The sequence below is a fragment of the Leptopilina heterotoma genome, unplaced genomic scaffold, assembly GCF_015476425.1.
Source record: "Leptopilina heterotoma isolate Lh14 unplaced genomic scaffold, ASM1547642v1 Lhet_65, whole genome shotgun sequence".
NCBI lineage: Eukaryota > Metazoa > Arthropoda > Insecta > Hymenoptera > Figitidae > Leptopilina > Leptopilina heterotoma.
The window spans coordinates 797,634-815,346 of NW_025111152.1; the positions used below are offsets into that span (position 1 = coordinate 797,634).

At 25.6% G+C, this 17,713-nt stretch overlaps 1 protein-coding gene across 3 annotated transcripts in view; it reads left to right on the forward strand.

Moving 5' to 3' along the window:
- The first annotated feature begins 922 nt into the window (after positions 1-922).
- Positions 923-17,713, forward strand: part of LOC122509962 (inositol polyphosphate 5-phosphatase OCRL) — a 49,201-nt gene continuing 32,410 nt past the window's right edge. The window contains exons 1-3 of one of the 3 annotated variants that reach the window (XM_043624315.1): positions 923-1,218; positions 1,879-1,971; positions 2,071-2,251. In XM_043624315.1, the coding sequence (XP_043480250.1) occupies positions 1,906-1,971; positions 2,071-2,251 (247 nt within the window). In that variant the 5' untranslated portion in view covers positions 923-1,218; positions 1,879-1,905. The remainder of the gene's footprint in view (positions 1,219-1,878; positions 1,972-2,070; positions 2,252-17,713) is intronic. The other 2 variants (XM_043624316.1, XM_043624317.1) reach the window with 2 other exon arrangements.

The following is a 17,713-nucleotide window of genomic DNA, read 5'->3' on the forward strand; positions in this document are numbered from 1 at the left end:
TATATGTTTGCTCTATTTGCACTCATTGCCTAGTTACAAAACGCAACGCAAAACGCTGCCATGGGACTCCAGCCTAAGGGTGCAGTCCCATGCTGAGCAGAAAACAGAATGCAAAGCAGAATTTCGTGAGTGCAAGAGAGATAGTCAGATATCACTATCCTTTCCACTCTCACGAAATTCTGCTTTCCATTGTGTTTTCTGCTCAACATGGGACCGTACCCTTAGGGTGCGATCCCATGTGAGCAGAATACGTCGGCCGAAAGCAGAAAATCATGAGTGCAAAAGAGATAGGTAGATATTGCTTTTCTTTTCACTCTCATGATTTTCTGCTTTGGGTCGACGTATTCTGCTCACATGGGATCGCACCCTTAGGGTGGAGTCCCATGACAGCGTTTTGCGTTGCGTCGTAATGGGAGAGAAAAAGACGCAAATATACGTTTGCTGCATTCTCTCTCATTACAACGCAACGCAAAACGCTGCCATGGGACTGCGGCCTTATACACAGAAAAAATATGAATGAGGCTGGAGTCACATGACAGCGTTTTGCGTTGCGTTTTGTAACTAGGCAATGAGTGCAAATAGAGCAAACATATATCTGTATCTCTCTCACACTCATGGCCTAGTTACAAAACGCAACGCAAAACGCTACCATGGGACTCCAGCCTGAGGGTGGAGTCCCATGGGATCGTTTTGCGTTGCGTTTTGTAACTAGGCCATGAGTGCAAATATAGCAAACATGTATCTCCATCTCTCTCACACTCATGGCCTAGTTACAAAACGCAACGCAAAACGGTGCCGTGGGACTGCACTCTGAATGAAGTCGAGATCGAATGATCGAAATAATATGTATATTCTGGACTCACCTTTAAATAGACACATTGCAGAACGACCATTACATTAAGACGTCATAACTTGATTAATTTAGACTGATCTAATTAATAGGTTAGAAATGTGTTTGCGTCTAGAGCAATTATGTTTTTCTATTTTTGAAATGTGTCAAATCTTTAAGATTTGTTTATAAATATTAACAACATTTTTTTTGTCATTAAATAATATTAGCTAAAAGAAATCATGAATTATAAAATTTAAGAGATTCTGTAATATGGTAAAGACAAGTATTATTGTTCTAGCTGTCATGTCATTTATTTAACTGATTTTGACATCAGTCTTGAAAATAATTGTCTTTTAATAGATAAAATATAGTTGACCTGAAAACTGGTAAGATCTGAAATACCTATTGTCATTTTCTTTTCTACATAAACCTAAATTTTTTAAAATTATTACTCCTCAGATATTTTTATTAATTTTCTTTTTTAATTCTTCTTAAAAACCTATATTATAATTTATATTGACATTTTTATTCATGTAAAGAATTTATAATATTTTTAAAATAATTTATTTTCTGTTAATTTTTTTTTATCTATTATCATAATGGTAATTATAAGCTTCTCTAGAATTTAATAAAAGTTGATAATTTGTTAATGTTTAATTAATAATATTTTATCTACTGTTAATTTTTCGAATTTTAAAATTTAAAGATTAATTTGTTAAAACAAAAGGTACTGCGATTCTTGTACTAAATATAATATTGTCTATATATATAAGAAATTAAAGTTTAATTCGTTCACCCCAAGTGCTTATGTTTAAAAACCTATCGTTGATTGTTTTGGAAACTACGTTCAAACTACTTTCAAGTTCCGTGCAAAAACTACGCATTAAAATGTATATTTTTAATAATAATTTAATTTTTTTATAAAATTATACGTAGTTTCCAAAACACTCCTCTAACTTACGTGATTTCTAAAAAAAAACGTGGAAGATAGGTACTTGGGGTGAACGAATTATTTTCCGATTTATTAATTAATAAATTTTGTTAAGTAAGCATTTTTCAGATAAGATACTACAATGCCTTTATCTGAAAAGTTATCAATAGTGAAGAGCAAATTCACCTCCGGCGAAACCGTGGTGACTGTATCCTTTCAATTAATAAGTAAAATTCGTTAAAATATTAACAAGTCTCTTAATTAATTAACTGTAATATCCTTACATTGAGAATGATTTTTAAAAAAGGCAACTGAAGCATCATTAATGCAAGGCTGGGTAAAAGCTGCTCGAATTCTATCGGTTGTAAATAAAGGACCTACGTATGCTTTAGTTATTTTAATAACATCCAGAACTCCACCTCAAGTGTACAGTGATCTCACTATAGAAAAAGTTCTTCCCATTCATGAGGATTTCAAATGTGTAATTGGTAAGATTTATTTTATGCAAGTTCTTTTATACATTCTACTTTCCTCTTATAATCAGTATCATTGTATTAGTAAAACATTTTAAATATTTTTTTATCACAAGTCCAAATTACAGAAAACATTTTTATTTTTATTACAATTTTCCATCTCTTTTGGACTAGGTGTTTTTTTTTTAATTTTAATCCGGTAAAATTCAATTTCAAACTGATTTAAATAAATTTAAACAATACAATAGTGTTAAATTAATACTTTAATTCAAGTTCATTTTTCTAACTTTAAGTATTTTTTTAATAATTGACCATATTTCTTCAAGTGGAGACAATGAAACTTGTTTATGATTTATATTGAAAATTTTGCCAAAAATTGGAGTGCCTATCTGAAAGAAATTTTCATACTTGATACATCTTTAAGGTGAAAGAAACTTAAGTTTTGTTCTTACAGTCCTCTTTTCCCCTTTTGTCCCCTTTTTTTAATTTTGTCACCTTTTTCACCTTTTTTAATGATTTGTCATCTTGTCCCCCTTTTTTGGTGATTTGTCCCTTTTTTTTAATAAAAAATAAACAAGTTTTTCTTTTTTTAAAAATCTTTTTCAAAGTGTAATAGAAGAATTTTTGTTAAAAACAGTAAAAACAATTAAATTTTGAAGAAGTTACAAATGATTGCAGAAATTCAATTATTTTCAAAACTAATAAAATTTTTCGCAAAAATTCAATTATGTTCAAAAATTAAAAAAACATTCTCGTCAAAATTTCAATTAACTTTATAAATAATAAAATTCTTCTCCAAAATTCAATTATTTTCAAAAATTTTTCTCAATTCAATGATTTTCAATTATTATTATTAAAAAAATTCTAATAAAATTCTACGCAAACCATTATTTTCATAAATAATAAAAATTCCACAGGAATTATATAATAGATTAATTATTATATTTATTTTCTAGCTGTCGTACCCGTCTTCGACGGGTTTTAGTTTCTACTAATATATTTGAAGAGGTGTCTACCAATCGTGAATTTAATTTTACTGAGAAAAACTAATAATTAGTTACCATGAACTATTTCATTAGGAAAATATTAAGACTATTTGAGTCAGTAAATGACTTTTCCTATGAAATACTATTTTTAACTAATTCAGATTTACAGAACAGTATTTGTCAATTTGTAGTATTTCAATTAATGTATTAAAAATTAATCCTAATTTTCCACCAGCTTTTGGAGTTATGTAGAGTCTAATTCGAACTAATTGTGTCGCAAGTAGACCCTACGTTACGACTGCTAAAATCTAAAATAAGACCTATATTGTAGGCTGAATGTAGGGCTTAAATTTTTATAAATAAAAATATTACTTAAATAAAAATTAATGCAAAAAGCAATTTTTTAAAAACGAATTAATATAATAAAACTTTTTTTAATTAGATAAGAAAATTCCCGATTTTTCCTGGTCGAATTAACATGGTTGCCACACAACCTGGAAAACCTGGAAATAGCATGGAAATTGAAAAAGGGTATGGAAAACCTGGAAATAGCATGGAATTTGAACGAATTTCTGGAATTTTTTTGGGTTAATGAAAGATATTAAGAAAAATTCCATTCAACATGTTATTTTTCTTTAAAAATGTTAACATGCAATTTTCCTTTTCCATGTTATCTTCTCTTTAAATTAATTTAATTTTTTTTTAATTATTGACTAAAACTGTGAAAAATGTTGTTAAGATTGTTCTAAAAAAAGGATTTTTTATCTTTATTAGTATTACGATTGTCAAAATTTTTTGTTACTAGTTGCTTTTTGTTCAAGATTTTGAACAAAGTTTAAAGATAAAAATTATTTAATTTAAACATGACTTAAATGTTCTAATTATGACTGATTCTTCTGAAAGTTACATTTTTGATATCTCGATTAATTTTATAGAATCTACTCTCTAGTAATATTATTAACCATTTTCATAGTAAAAATTTATAATTTATTATTTATAAGAGAACTCAATTTTTATGGTTTTTTTTAAAATAGTGCCAAAAAATACAATGTTTTTCTATCATTATGTGCATTTTAAAAATTTTTGAACCTCCGTTTTATATGTGATAAAAATGTTTAAATTTTGTCTTCAGTTTAAGTTAAAATTACTTCACGATGATTAATGATGTTTTTATACATTAAAAATATTATAAAAAAAATGTGAATGCACATTAAAATAAAGTTAATGGTCTGATGTTTAATTTTTCTATATAATATTTATAAAAAAGAGGAATATTATTGCTTTTATAAATATTTAAATTTTACATATTGGCCCGAGTAAAATTCAAAGAAGAAAGACTTTAATATATTCAAATTAATTTTGCGCAATTTAAATTCTTACTTTTGAGTATAAAATAAAGTAGTTTCAATAGAAAAACCCATATAATTTAAAAAAAAATAAATTGAAAAATCGAATATCAAAAGTATCACTTTCAGAAAAATAAACATAAAAATGCCTGTGATTTTAACTGTTTAAGAGAACATTAATTTATAACTACATAATAATGAATATTGTTAACACTGTTTTGTAAAATACTTGTTTTTTCATCACAAATAATTCCTAAATTTGAACCTGGAATTTTTAATATTTTTAACCTGGAAAACCTGGAAAAAGCCTGGAATTTTGAAATCTAGATTTTGTGGCAACCATGATTAAATTCCCGGATATTTCTTGGTTTTCCTTCGCGGTTGATAGACACTCTGTTAAATGTATAAGTAGAAACCATAACACGTTTTCGATTTCCACATGAGAATCTACATGGGATCCACTTTCATAAAGGAAGCCATATGGATTCCCATGCAAAACCGTATGAGAAATTGCGACACGATTTTAAGTGATAAATATACCTTAAATAAACCCCAAAAGCCTATATTTCTTTAAGAAAAAATCCCGTGTAAAATCTATTTTTATTTTTCAAGTAGGTATAATTTTTCCATATCCCTATTAAAAAATTCCACATGGGATTTTACATTTTGCCCGTTTTTGCTTAATGGCCAGATCGAATTTTGGAAACCAACAACATACCCCAAACATTTCTCAAAATTCAAGAAGCAAAATTTTAATTCATAAATAGGAATTTGAACGCATTATTTATTTTCAAAGTCATTTTTAAAACATTTCTAGAATTCAAAAATAAGAAAATTTTGATTCATAAATCATATTTTGCTCTAATGGCGTCTTAAGGACTTTCTATGTCCCAGTGCCCGCTGATGTCAAATTTCAGTTTTATTGATACTTTTATTGTACCCTTTATATTGAACATATGGGCAATTCCACGTGAGATTTAAGTCGACCTCTTAAAATCGGCCAAAAATATTTTTTTTCTATTCTGTATCGAAAAAAAACAGATACGTATTTTTTTATTTTTGTTTAATTGTCCAAATTTTCGAGTTATGGATTTTCGAAAATTTGGACTTTTAATTGTAGACCTATATTCAGTAGCTTATAAGTCCGAAAATATTGAGTTTAGGAAAAAGTTGTCAAAGAATGAAAGTTTTAGTTTTCTTTCGACTTTTAAAAAATGTAAACAAAAAATTTTTTTTTAAAATTTTTTAATAAAAAATTAATTTTTTTTATAAACAAATTAATTTTTTTTAACTTTGGGCCGGATTTTTTTTTATTTTTTTAAAATTTTTTTGTACCTTATAATATAGAGAAGATTTTCCAAAAAGTCCCGAAATGGGCCTGATGTGTTAAATGAGTTTTAAAATATTTTCAAAAATCACTTGCAAGCATCACAGTGGGATTTTTTTTACAATTAACTTTCTAAAAGTGTCTACAAGGTATAATTTTTAATATATTTGAGTGTTCTTTGTTTTAAATGAAAGGGTCTACGCTCTAAACAGTTTTAAAAAGTTAAATGTAAAAAAAATCCCACTGTGATGCTTGCAAGTGATTGGGTAACTGCTCCAGTCGTTGGCACCCTTAAGGCCAAATTTTGACTTTAAGAATTATTTTAATAGATAAAAACTAATATTATGTAATACTTATAGTAATATATGTATTCAGAATTTAATACAGAATACGATAAAATTATCAATTTTGAATAAAAATAAACTGAAACTTTTAAATTAATTAATAATGATATATAATGACACCAATTTCCAGTCGTTGGCACTGCAAGCACTAGTCGTTGGCACCCACCAGTTTCCAGTGGTTGGCACCCATACATAACCTTTAAATTTCTTATGTTTCAAACAAGCAAATTAAAATTTTTTTATTTTCTAATTAATCAAGAATAATTCATTATAATTTTAAGTAATAAACAAATACAAGAAAATGTACTTATATATAATTCAATAATACATGTATATATCATTTTTCAAAGAGACTGAAATTATTGACTAGACGGTAAACATTGTTACATAACCTTACTTTTCATTGCGAAATGAGGGATGTCAACGACTGGAGCTTGGTTAAAAATACGGCTTGTCCAGTCGTTGACATGTGTGTGCCAACGACTGGAACAGTTGCTTTTTTTAATATTTTCATTGGCACCCCATTGAAATAAATAAATTAATAATTTTTAAGACAAGATGTGTTAAACTAATCAATATTTATATATTCTACTAAAATATTTGCAAAGAAAAAAGCAAATTTACCCACTTCTAATAATAATAAATTAAGTTTAAAAATTTCAGTTTTCTTAAGATTTTCTTTAGAAAAACCGAAAATTTCCTAACAGTTTGAGAATGATATTAATTTTATTTTTTTTAATGCAATTAAGTAATTACTTCTAATAAGTTATATATTAGATTTTTGTAAAAAATGTTGGAAATTCTAATAATCATATGCAAAACATGCTAGATTTTTGCTATATCTTGTTATTTAAAGAAAACCTAAGAGGGGTGCCAACCACTAGCGCAGTGCCAACGACTGGAGCAGTTACCCTTTTTGAAAATATTTTAAAACTCATTTAACACATCAGGCCCATTTCGGGACTTTTTGGAAAATCTTTTCTATATTATAAGGTACAAAAAAATTTTTAAAAAATAAAAAAAAATTAATTTGTTTATAAAAGAAATTTTTTTTTTAATAAAAAACTAAAATAAAAATTTTTTTGTTTACATTTCTTAAAAGTCGAAAGAAAACTAAAACTTTCATTCTTTGACAACTTTTTCCTAAACTCAATATTTTCGGACTTATAAGCTACTGAATATATAGGTCTACAATTAAAAGTCCAAATTTTCGAAAATTCATAACTCGAAAATTTGGACAATTAAACATAAATAAAAAAATACGTATCTGTTTTTTTTCGATACAGAATAGAAAAAAAATATTTTTGGCCGATTTTAAGAGGTCGACTTAAATCTCACGTGGAATTGTCCATATATATTTTATTTTCTACGTTAAATATGACAATACATACTATAAAATTTTTAAACCCAAAACCTTCAAATACGAATATATAGAAATTGTTTGCAAACTCACGTTCATTGATTTTAGAAAATTTGTAATAGACATAAAATTCATGATTCTAAACTTATTAATAAAATAAATTTAATGACTGTAATTAAGAATTTAAAAACATCAACCGATATCAATACCAACTTCATAAAAAATTAAACAATATTAAAAAAAAACTAATTAAAAATTTGGTCGAAAATCAAAAATATGATTTTGGCTTAAAAATTCGGATTTATTATTTATATTTCATTTTTATAGTGAAAATTAGTTGTATTTATATTAAAAAGTAGCTACAAAAATGTATAACTTTTGGTTCAGCTTAATATTTTTCAATCGGATATGGCTAGTATTTTAAGTTAGACTAATATCTAAGAGTCTGTAAAGTTTCCTTTTAATCGGTCAAGTAGTCTTTGTGTTTATCCCGGACAAAATATTGCGGACAGACATACATACATAATTTTTTTATTGTCATTTTTGGAATTCTTACTACTCGAATAGAAAAACTAAACATGAATTTTAAAATTCTATGCTATGTACAGACAAAAGTCTGATCCTATTTATAAAGATTTAAATAATAGATTATTTAAAATTTTTTACTTCTCAATAATATAATTATTTTCATAAATAATAATAAAACTCATCTTCGGATTTCAATTATTTTTAATACAATTTTAATCGAACTCTTCAGAAAATGCGATTCTTAAAAATTTTCATTAAAATTCTTCGAAGGAATTTAATTATTTAAAAATTTGTTGATAAAATTCTTTAGGAGAATTTAATTTTGAGAAATATTCAGTAATTCAATAAATAATTTAATTCTCGTAGAATTTCCTAATAAAAATTGATTTAAAAATGAATTTCAGTTAAAATTATAGATAATTATTGAATATTAAAAGCATTATACCTAGCGTGAATTTTGAAAAATAATTAAATTTTGAAAAATTTCCAAATTAAAATATGTGGACGTCCACATGAAAAGGGCCCATATTGTCGGTTCTAGTTTTCGAGATAATCGCAATTTAGTAATTTTTGAGCAAATTCTTAATTTTTTTTTTATTTTTTATTATCAATCTACATGTTTTGACAAGTCGAATCATGCGGTTTTCATTAATTTATCGATAATTTAACTGTTTGATTTCATTGGTTCTTTAGAAAAATGAAAAGGGCCCATTTTGTCGGTCATTTGCAAAAGTAATCCGTATTTTAAAAATGGAGGTGTGGAGAAATTGAAAACCTCTTGATTTTTCATCTCTAAGGTGTCCTGGACTGTAAACAATTCTTATCTGAATAACTTCTCAGAAGAACCAGAGATATTGATGTTAGAGTCTTTTTTTTCGTAATTATCGAAATGAAAATTTGTATATTTCGTCAATTTTTTCATAATAGAGACTGTCAAAAATTTTTAAATAAGTTTAATATCTATTCTTTTTCTTCAAATGACACAATAAAATTGTACCTAATCATTAATCCTGTAAAAAAATGGTTTTTTAATAGAAAAACTGTCCTTTTTAGAAAAGGGCCCATATTGTCGGTTTCTCGTACTTAAGTACGAAATTTTTCAAAATTAAGAGGGGGGAAGGTTTTAAAAATTTAAATCTTATTGGTTTTTCATCTTTTAGGTACCCTGGACTGTAAACAATTCTTATCTGAATAACTTTCCAGAAGAACCAGAGATATTGATGTTAGAATCTTTTTTTCGTAATTGTCGAAATGAAAATTTTAATATTGCGTCAATTTTTTCATAATAGAGACTGTCAAAAATTTTTAAATAAGTTTAATATCTATTCTTTTTCTTCAAATGACACAATAAAATTGTACCTAATCATTAATCTTGTAAAAAAATGGTTCTTTAATAGAAAAACTGTCCTTTTTAGAAAAGGGCCCATATTGTCGGTTTTTAAATTAATTAATTAATTAAGGGGAGGAGGTGGTTCTAAAAATTTAAAACCTGTTGGTTTTTTATCTTCAAGGTGCCCTGAACTGGAAACAATTCTTATCTGAATAACTTCCAAGAAGAACCAGAGATACAACAATTAGTTGGTATCGCAATTTTTAATTCCGTTTTTCTCGAAATGAGGTTTTTGGCGTTCTAAACTTTGAAATTCCGTAACTCAGCGAATTTTCAACCAAAAAAGTTCTAAGACCACTCAAAATTCTCCAAATTTTGCCAGGATTACGCCCATATAGATAACTCCAATAGTGCCAAAATGGGCCCTTTTCATGTGGACGTCCACATATTATAAAATTTGAATTTTTTATACTTTTTTTTGAAAAAGTTTAATTGAATTTTTTTTATTGAAATTATTTGAAGTTTTTATTTTCTAATATATATTTAATTGAAGAATTTCTTCTAATTCTTTAATTATTATATAACATAAAGAAATCGATCACTCCGAGTCGAAGACTGGAAGTGATCGATATCTTCATGTTTTATAATAAAATAAATATATTTTTATAATAGCGAATTCGGTTATCTGCACCGGAGCACTCTCGGAGTGCTCCAGAGCAGGAGTAGCATGTTCGGTTTGACAAATGTGCTCTAGTGCAGATCGTTTGGAGTATTCGCTTTAGTAGCACTGCTCCGGCGCAGATCGTTTCGAGTATTCGTTTTGGCAGCACTGCTCCGGCGCAGATCGTTATTTGTGTTCGAATTAAGAAGTGTGCACTCTCAAGGATCGAAAGGTGCAACAAAATTTGCTCCTACAATTTTGTTAGTGCAGTTTAAAAAAATGTCAAGAGAAGCGGCAAATTTAAAAATTTCACTTCTAACAGATTTAATTGACACCTCTAGCGATAGTAGTGAAGACGAATTATGTTTTTTATAATGAACTAGCTGTCGTACCCGTCTTCGACGGGTTGTAGTTTCTGATAATGCACTTAACAGTGTATCTACCAACCTAGAAAACCGGAAAATATCCGGGAATTTGATTTGACAGGGAAAAAATAATAATTAGTTACTATTGTCTATTTCATTAGGAAAATAATACCATTTGAAACAGTGACCGACTTTTTATTATCAAATTAGTTATTTTTAACTAATTCAAATGCAGAAAACAATATTTCTCAATTTGTAGTACTTCAATCAATATAATGTATTAAAATAAATCTAAAATTTCCTCCAGTTTTTTGAGTTATAGTACAGTCTAATTCGAACTAATTGTATAGCAAGTAGATCCAGTTTTTCTCGGTTACATTGAATTCCCTGATATTTTACGTCTTTTCTGGTTGGTAAACACCCTGTTAAATAACATGTAATACTCAACTATAGAAAGTTTAGAAGCAATCCATGAAAAAATATAAAATTTAGAAATGATTTGTGTTAAATAAATTTATTTATTAGAGTCAAGTATTTATTTAATTAATCCAATTAAGATTTATTTGATTCAACTAAATAAAATTATTTAAACGAAATAAATTCTTATTAGATCGAAATAAAAACTTTTTAAATAAGATATTATTTTTCAAATAATTATAATTACTTGAATCATATAACTTTTTTTAGTGTAGCTATAGTAAACTAAAAGTTATTAATGTGAACGAACATTATCTATATTAATAAAATCAGATTACTATCTGTACATTGCTCCAAACTTGAAAATTTTTATATATTTTTTCGTTTTGAGACATTAGAATTCTAAAAATGTAAAAAAAATTTCTGTCTGTCTGTCTCTGTCTGTATGCAAAACTTTGTTCGCGCATCAATTGAAAACGGTTCAACCAATTAAAGTGAAATTTGGCAGTCTATTAGGTATTAAAGTAACTTACAATCATAGCCTTATCCGATTAAAAAATATTAACTTGAACAAAAGTTATGACATTTTTCCAAAAAATTCAAAAAAACAAAAAAATGCAAATTTTTTATCTTTTGTAAAATGAATGAAAAAACTATCCTTAGCTAACTTTTTCAGATAAATACAACCCATTTCTACGATAAAATTTTTAAAAAAGATGTATTTTGAAATTTTTTTTCGTTTTTTTTAGATCAACTTTTTTCTAAGAAAATAGTGATTTTTAATCTTTAAGCAAGCTTTTCAGGAAAAGTTATTAAAGTTTTTTATTTAAAGATCAGTATGTAAAGTAAAAAATTTGCTACATTAAACAAAAATAATTAGCTAAATGCCATAAAAAAGAAGGAAAAATGTTGAATTTTAAGAAATTCGGTTTTTTGAATTTTTGCTAATTTTCCATAATTTTAGATTTTTTACCGAAGGGTGGAGATAACAAATTAGGTAAAGTATTTTTTAAGAGCACAAAAATAATAAAGCTAAATGCTATAAAAAAGAAGGAAAAATGTTGAATTTTAAGAAATTCGGTTTTTTGAATTTTTGCTAATTTTCCATAATTTTAGATTTTTTACCGAAGGGTGGAGACTATTGAATAAGTAAAGTATTTTTTAAGAGCACAAAAATAATGAAGCCAAAAGCCATAAAAGAGAAGAAAAAATGTTGAATTTTAATAAATTCGGTTTTATGAATTTTTGCTAATTTTCCATAATTTTAGATTTTTTACCAAAGGGTGGAGACTATTAAATATAAGTAAAGTATTTTTGAAGAGTACAAAAATAATGAAGCTTAATGATATAAAAGAGAAGAAAAAAATGTTAAATTTTAAGAAATTCGGTTTCTCGAATTTTTGATAATTTTTGATTTTTTGCTAAAGGGTGGAGACTATTCAAATAGTATAATTATACTACCGAAATAGCTAATGGTAACTAATTATTAATTAATTAATTATTAACTAATTATTAATTATTATTAATTAACTAATTATTAATTATTAATTATTAATTAATTTATCCCGGGTATTTTTGATTTTCCGCAGATTGGTAGAAACATTGTTAAATGTATTGGTAGAAACTAAAACCCGTCGAAGACGGGTACGACATGACAGCTAGTGCTATATATTTTCAAAATTTTTAAAATTCAAAATTTATCTTTTGAAATAATTATTGTCATTAATTTTACTTAAATTTTATACAGGGTTAATTTTAGTATTTTTTATTACAATTTAGTCATCAGAATGAAATTTGAGTTTTTCATTTTTTGATCATTAATTAATAAAATATAATAGCAATTTTGAATTCTGTGCAACATACTGACAAAAGTCTCATATTAATTATATGGATATTGTTAATATTCTGACCTAATAGAATTCTTTTAAGAAAGTAAACTTATGATTTCAACAACAAATTTTTATTGTTGACCTAAGAAATACAACCGTATAAAAATTAATTACAAAAAAATTTCAATTTTTAAACTTTTTAATTTTTCAATATTTAAATCTAACACTTTTTATTTGTTATTCAAAATTTTATTATTCTGACGATTAAATCTTCATAAAAAACACTAAAATTAACCCTGTACCAAGTTTAAGTACAATTCACTAAAGTATATGAAAAAACTAAAAATTTCGAATTTTCGAATTTTTGAAAAAATGGCATAACTTTCGTCCATATTAATATTTTTTAATCTACTATCGCTAGGATTTTAAGTTAGGCTAATGCCTAAAAGACTGCCAAGTTTCACTTCAAACGATCGAACCGTTTTTCCGTGATACGCGGTCGAAAATTTGCGGACATGCATACACACATACACACATACACACATAATTTTCTTAATAGTATTTTCGCATTCCTTAGAGTGTAAAAAGAAGGAATATAATAGAAATTTTGAATTCTATGCAATGTACAGACAAAAGTCTGATTTTATTATATTTCTGATATAAATTTTGTTTACATTATTTGACATTTTGAACTACTAACAACAACAATAATAAAATAAGTGAAAAGGTTATTTCTTTGAGACCAAATAATTACTTTATAATGAGTATTTTTATTTAAATATTAAAAATATTGAAAATTATTTACTGTTTTTATTAAATATTAAAATATTGAATGTTAGTCTTTCTCTAAATACAAAATCCTTATTAATAAAATCAGACTTTTGTCTGTACATTGCATAGAATTCAAAATTTCTATTATATTCCTTCTTTTTACACTCTAAGGAATGCGAAAATACTATTAAGAAAATTATGTGTGTATGTGTGTATGTGTGTATGCATGTCCGCAAATTTTCGACCGCGTATCACGGAAAAACGGTTCGATCGTTTGAAGTGAAACTTGGCAGTCTTTTAGGCATTAGCCTAACTTAAAATCCTAGCGATAGTAGATTAAAAAATATTAATATGGACGAAAGTTATGCCATTTTTTCAAAAATTCGAAAATTCGAAATTTTTAGTTTTTTCATATACTTTAGTGAATTGTACTTAAACTTGGTACAGGGTTAATTTTAGTGTTTTTTATGAAGATTTAATCGTCAGAATAATAAAATTTTGAATAACAAATAAAAAGTGTTAGATTTAAATATTGAAAAATTAAAAAGTTTAAAAATTGAAATTTTTTTGTAATTAATTTTTATACGGTTGTATTTCTTAGGTCAACAATAAAAATTTGTTGTTGAAATCATAAGTTTACTTTCTTAAAAGAATTCTATTAGGTCAGAATATTAACAATATCCATATAATTAATATGAGACTTTTGTCAGTATGTTGCACAGAATTCAAAATTGCTATTATATTTTATTAATTAATGATCAAAAAATGAAAAACTCAAATTTCATTCTGATGACTAAATTGTAATAAAAAATACTAAAATTAACCCTGTATAAAATTTAAGTAAAATTAATGACAATAATTATTTCAAAAGATAAATTTTGAATTTTAAAAATTTTGAAAATATATAGCACTAGCTGTCATGTCGTACCCGTCTTCGACGGGTTTTAGTTTCTACCAATACATTTAACAATGTTTCTACCAATCTGCGGAAAATCAAAAATACCCGGGATAAATTAATTAATAATTAATAATTAATAATTAGTTAATTAATAATAATTAATAATTAGTTAATAATTAATTAATTAATAATTAGTTACCATTAGCTATTTCGGTAGTATAATTATACTATTTGAATAGTCTCCACCCTTTAGCAAAAAATCAAAAATTATCAAAAATTCGAGAAACCGAATTTCTTAAAATTTAACATTTTTTTCTTCTCTTTTATATCATTAAGCTTCATTATTTTTGTACTCTTCAAAAATACTTTACTTATATTTAATAGTCTCCACCCTTTGGTAAAAAATCTAAAATTATGGAAAATTAGCAAAAATTCATAAAACCGAATTTATTAAAATTCAACATTTTTTCTTCTCTTTTATGGCTTTTGGCTTCATTATTTTTGTGCTCTTAAAAAATACTTTACTTATTCAATAGTCTCCACCCTTCGGTAAAAAATCTAAAATTATGGAAAATTAGCAAAAATTCAAAAAACCGAATTTCTTAAAATTCAACATTTTTCCTTCTTTTTTATAGCATTTAGCTTTATTATTTTTGTGCTCTTAAAAAATACTTTACCTAATTTGTTATCTCCACCCTTCGGTAAAAAATCTAAAATTATGGAAAATTAGCAAAAATTCAAAAAACCGAATTTCTTAAAATTCAACATTTTTCCTTCTTTTTTATGGCATTTAGCTAATTATTTTTGTTTAATGTAGCAAATTTTTTACTTTACATACTGATCTTTAAATAAAAAACTTTAATAACTTTTCCTGAAAAGCTTGCTTAAAGATTAAAAATCACTATTTTCTTAGAAAAAAGTTGATCTAAAAAAAACGAAAAAAAATTTCAAAATACATCTTTTTTAAAAATTTTATCGTAGAAATGGGTTGTATTTATCTGAAAAAGTTAGCTAAGGATAGTTTTTTCATTCATTTTACAAAAGATAAAAAATTTGCATTTTTTTGTTTTTTTGAATTTTTTGGAAAAATGTCATAACTTTTGTTCAAGTTAATATTTTTTAATCGGATAAGGCTATGATTGTAAGTTACTTTAATACCTAATAGACTGCCAAATTTCACTTTAATTGGTTGAACCGTTTTCAATTGATGCGCGAACAAAGTTTTGCATACAGACAGAGACAGACAGACAGAAATTTTTTTTACATTTTTAGAATTCTAATGTCTCAAAACGAAAAAATATATAAAAATTTTCAAGTTTGGAGCAATGTACAGATAGTAATCTGATTTTATTAATATAGATAATGTTCGTTCACATTAATAACTTTTAGTTTACTATAGCTACACTAAAAAAAGTTATATGATTCAAGTAATTATAATTATTTGAAAAATAATATCTTATTTAAAAAGTTTTTATTTCGATCTAATAAGAATTTATTTCGTTTAAATAATTTTATTTAGTTGAATCAAATAAATCTTAATTGGATTAATTAAATAAATACTTGACTCTAATAAATAAATTTATTTAACACAAATTATTTCTAAATTTTATATTTTTTCATGGATTGCTTCTAAACTTACTATAGTTGAGTATTACATGTTATTTAGTCACATTTTAGCATAATTTTTCAAAAATACTTTCTTATAACGAAGATGTAAGTATAAAAATGTTTTGAATATCAAAAAATTGAAAAAATTATAATTGATACCAATTGCTATGAAGCTTAATTCAGTAGTATTTGTGGGCTCTCTGATTTAACTTTTAGAGATATCTTGATCAATGTAAAGACAAAAGTTAAACACGGTGTTTATTTTGGTTTAAAACAATTTCCGGCTTTGTCCAAATTTTTCCTGGTTTACTGGACGGGTTTTTTTTAATAATACATTTAACAGGGTGTTTACCAACCAGAAAAGACGTAAAATATCAGGGAATTTAATGTAACAGAGAAAAACTGGATCTACTTGCTATACAATTAGTTCGAATTAGACTGTACTATAACTCAAAAAACTGGAGGAAATTTTAGATTTATTTTAATACATTATATTGATTGAAGTACTACAAATTGAGAAATATTGTTTTCTGCATTTGAATTAGTTAAAAATAACTAATTTGATAATAAAAAGTCGGTCACTGTTTCAAATGGTATTATTTTCCTAATGAAATAGACAATAGTAACTAATTATTATTTTTTCCCTGTCAAATCAAATTCCCGGATATTTTCCGGTTTTCTAGGTTGGTAGATACACTGTTAAGTGCATTATCAGAAACTACAACCCGTCGAAGACGGGTACGACAGCTAGTCAGAAATATTATTCGATAATTTTGTGATTAACAATTCTGCTATATCAAAACATTGACCGAATAAGATTTTAAAATTCTAATAAAAATATCAAATTTTTTGCTTTTAAAAATATTATTTATGTATACATCATAAAATATTTAATTTTAAGTAAAATAATTTTACATTTAAGAAGAAAATATATTGCATAATATAATGTATAATAATATATATAATATAATAAATATAATATTATATTACATTATATTATATAAGTTTAATTAAATTTAAACTTCGCGCCAAACGAGCAGTGTATGCTTTACACCATAGCAGTTCATGTTGTGCTCCTGCTCCAAAAACAGTCGAACTTTGCCAGTGTTCATGACGTCATAGATTGCCTCAGAGTAGAGCACAGCTTTTTGAGAGCAGAGTAAACTATACTCCTACACCGAGCAAGATCGCTCTCGGAGCAGATAACCGAATTCGCTATAAGCTGTTCAATTTCAAAAAAGTTTAAATTTGAAATTTTTGAAAATCTTTATTCCTATGGAAAAATAATAATAATTAAATATTTTTTCAAAAATGAAGTTATTGATGTTTTCGAATAATTTGCCAATTAAAGAAATTCGTAAATAAATGTAATAAAACATTTTTTTGAGAATCTAATTCTTCTTAGTAATGCCAGTTCTTATAATTTGTTTTACTGAATTAAAATTCTGAACTTGTTTTTTTTATTCATTTTTAAACATTTTTAGTATTCTTGAAAGTAATTTTAAGAATTATTTTGAAGAAAAAACTATTTTGTAACAAGTTTTTTCAATGAAAAGTAAACTTAAAATTAAATATAATATATGAAAGAACGTAGATATGTTCCTTTGTTTTTATGTTTTCATCAATTAAACAAAATATTAGAATAGAATATAAAAATAAATAATTAGAATGATTAGAAAAATTATCCTACATTTGAAAAAATGAATT